Genomic DNA, 3,088 nt, shown 5'->3' on the forward strand with positions numbered 1-3,088 from the left:
TGTCCTACACAAAGGAGCGCACTCTGCTTCATTTGCATTTAAGCAGGAAACAGAATCATCAAGCAGGGAGGGAAATGAAGCTCAAACAGGTGAGAAAAAAACAGCAGGGAACATCCTTCCATCTAGACATTTTGGCTCCTGGTACCAGCTGGAAATGTTTTTTGGGGGACTGAAACCATAAACAGGAGGGCCAAACACCCCAACATGCCCCCCCATCACATTTACTGTGCCTGAAGAGCAGAAGGAAGCAGTTGTTGGACTCTGGGGAGGGTCCTGACCTGAGCATTTGGACAGTAATCTGCTGCAGCATGTGGTGAGAGGCTTTGCTTGACTTTGCTGTAGTTTGTTAAGCGAGGGACCAGCAAACGGTTTCTCTTTAGTTTCTTCTAACCATTTTTGACTTTTATGCCTTGTTACTTGTACTCACTTCAAATCTCTCTCCTTGTAGTTAATAAACATGGCTGTTTTATCTAAGCCAGTGTGTTTAAGTGAAGTGTCTGAAGAACTATCTAAGGTAATTAACTGGCATATTATTCCATTAAAGGAATATTGGATTTAATATATTTGCTGTCCAGGCCAGGCTGGACGTACATTTCTGGGGGAAGATCCAGGACTGGGGGTGTGCTGGGGTCACTCTGCAGTGTAACCCAGGCTGGTGAGAGCCAGGGTGTGGCTGGCTGGATGCAGTCACACACAGACACTCAGGGGGTGCCCTGCATACTGGAGGCTGTTTGTGAGCGGCCCGGGTGGGAGCTGCTACAGCAAGGCACCCAAGGTTGCAGGGCAGGGGTGACACAGCCCCCAACTAGTCTGGATTGTGCCCTGGTATGTCACAGAGCTGGGCTTTGAAGTGGTCTCTGGCCTGTGAGTGTGCCCTGTCCAGCAGGGGCAGGGGGCACAGGGGTCTGGGACTTGCATGTGCAGCAAGATGGGTCCTGGCCCTGGGGGAGAAAGCTGTCCTGCTGCACATGCTGCTGGAAAGGCATCCCATGCTGACCAAGGAGCTGTGAGCCCAGGACAGATGGAGCCTCACAGTATGCTCACAGAACCTGGGCGGTCTGCAGCCTTCTGGCAGCATTGCGGGGCTGGGCAGGGTCCGAGCAGCCCCCGGATACCACACTGCCATGCAGGACACAGGGGAAGGGCCTGGCTGCCGTGGGAAGCCTGGAGGGTTTGGCAGGTGTCTGGGGGGATGCAGCTCCCTGTTCAGTCTGTGCTTGGCCCAGCCCCCAGCAGGACAGGAAGGAGCTGGCCCAGCGGGCTGGCCTGGCAGGGTTTGGGGGGGGCCTGCAGTCCCGCCACCCTGGGGATCCTGAGCCTTCACCAAACCCCAGGTGACAAAGGGAGAGAGGCAGCTCCTGAAAACACAGCTTTAATGGCCGACATTTCCGACACTCCACTTGCCAGGCCCCACCTGGTGTCCTCTGTCTCAGCAGCCACTGGGGGCTGGGCCCCGCAATGAGGATGGCTCCTTTCCCTGCAGGAGACAGGGCCTCTGTTGGGGGCACCGGTGGGGCTTGGGGGACATCACACAATGAATTAAGGCAAATTCCGAGCGTTCTGCAGCCGCCCCAGCCTTTCTGACGGGTTTCAGGGTGTGATGACTCGGCTTGTGCGTGGCCGTGGGCCCATGGCAGTGCGGGGTGAAGGCCTTAGCACAACACCTATGCACAAGCTGGCAGTGTCCCAGGGCCGGAGCTCAGGCAGTCATGAGTGTACCAACAGGCTCCATTCAATACTCTTCGTCTCCCTGCAGAGCCTGTCCCCCATGGCTCCCGGTGGAGGGCTGAGGGGTAAGGGCCTTGTGCCATGGCAGGGCCCCCACCCAATGGGGCTGGTGCCTCTAGCAGGCGGAGCAGCGATCGCTCTTCTCCTGCAGCCCCGGGTTGCGGCGCAGCATGTCCTTGAGGGAGCCGTCCTGCTCCGTCAGCAGCTGGTTGATCTCGTTCTGCTTGTACTCGGTGGAGAGCTTGTGGCCGTACAAGGAGCTCTTCCCCGATGTGGGGTTGGAGTCCCGCTGGGCCCGGCGGGCACAGGCCCGCACCACCAGGTACACCAGCTCAGCCATGTTGAGGATGATGCAGATGCCCGAGGTGGCCAGCATGAAGACAGTGAAGATGGTCTTCTCGGTGGGCCGGGAGATGAAGCAGTCGACGGTGTTGGGGCATGGGTAGGCCTCGCACTTGACCAGCCGGATCATCTGGTAGCCAGGGTAGATCATGTAGAAGATGTACATGAAGACGGCCTCGAAGAGGAGTCGGAATATCACGCTGCAGATGTACGTCCACCACAGGGAGCCCGAGATGCGCATCTTGTGCTTCTTCACCTCCTCCAGGTGCTTGGTGTCGCCGTGCCCCGTCAGCACCAGCAGCTTCTTCTCCTGGTGCTGCTGGTAGGCCACGTGCATGGCCACTAGCAGGGCGGGTGTGGTGACCAGGATCAGCTGCAGGGCCCACAGGCGCACGTGGGAGATGGGGAAGAAGTGGTCGTAGCAGACGCTGTTGCAGCCTGGCTGCTGTGTGTTGCAAGTGAAGGCAGATTTCTCATCCCCCCAGACACTCTCAGCTGCTACCACCAGCACCATGATCCTGAAGATGAAGATGACAGAAAGCCAGATGCGCCCGATGGCAGTGGAATGGCGGTTCACGCCGCTCACCACTGTGTAGAGGCCTGCCCAATTCATGGTGCCTCACACCTGCAAGAGACAGCAGCAGGAGATGGTTAGCAGCCCAGAGACCCTAGAGATGGGCCCTGTGGACTGAGAGGACTGGAGACCAGAGGCCAAAAGCAGTCGAGGATCCAGGGGCAGCATTCACCGTGCTTCTTACTTAGCCCTTTCCTCTGTTGATGTGAGTGTCCGCACAGCCTGGCCAGTGGTAGCTGGGGGGCCGACCACTCTGTATGTTAGGCCTGGCTGTCTGCAGGTGGGCACCCACACTGAGTCACCACTAGTGACACTCTTGGTCTGTGTTTCTAGCCCTCATGCTGTAAAGGAAGCCTGCAGAATGTTGATCACTTTGAAACAAACACCAGGCTCTCTGCCAGAGTCTGCAGGCAGCCTGAAACGAGCACAGGGAGCTGGGAACTA

The 3,088-nt window shown here is 57.6% G+C and overlaps 1 protein-coding gene across 1 annotated transcript; it reads right to left on the bottom strand.

The window, feature by feature from the left end:
- Positions 1-1,843: 1,843 nt before the first annotated feature.
- On the bottom strand, positions 1,844-2,683 carry GJB1 (gap junction protein beta 1). Its single transcript, XM_065410879.1, has one exon. It carries the CDS (start codon positions 2,681-2,683, stop codon positions 1,844-1,846), a length of 840 nt encoding a protein of 279 aa, XP_065266951.1.
- Between the last annotated feature and the right edge of the window lie 405 nt (positions 2,684-3,088).

Source organism: Emys orbicularis, chromosome 9 (genome assembly GCF_028017835.1).
Source record: "Emys orbicularis isolate rEmyOrb1 chromosome 9, rEmyOrb1.hap1, whole genome shotgun sequence".
Lineage (NCBI taxonomy): Eukaryota > Metazoa > Chordata > Testudines > Emydidae > Emys > Emys orbicularis.

What these genes read in the sequence shown, in the direction of transcription:
- GJB1 (XM_065410879.1), bottom strand. Translation starts at nt 2,683, where the DNA reads ATGAATTGGGCAGGCCTCTACACAGTGGTGAGCGGCGTGAACCGCCAT.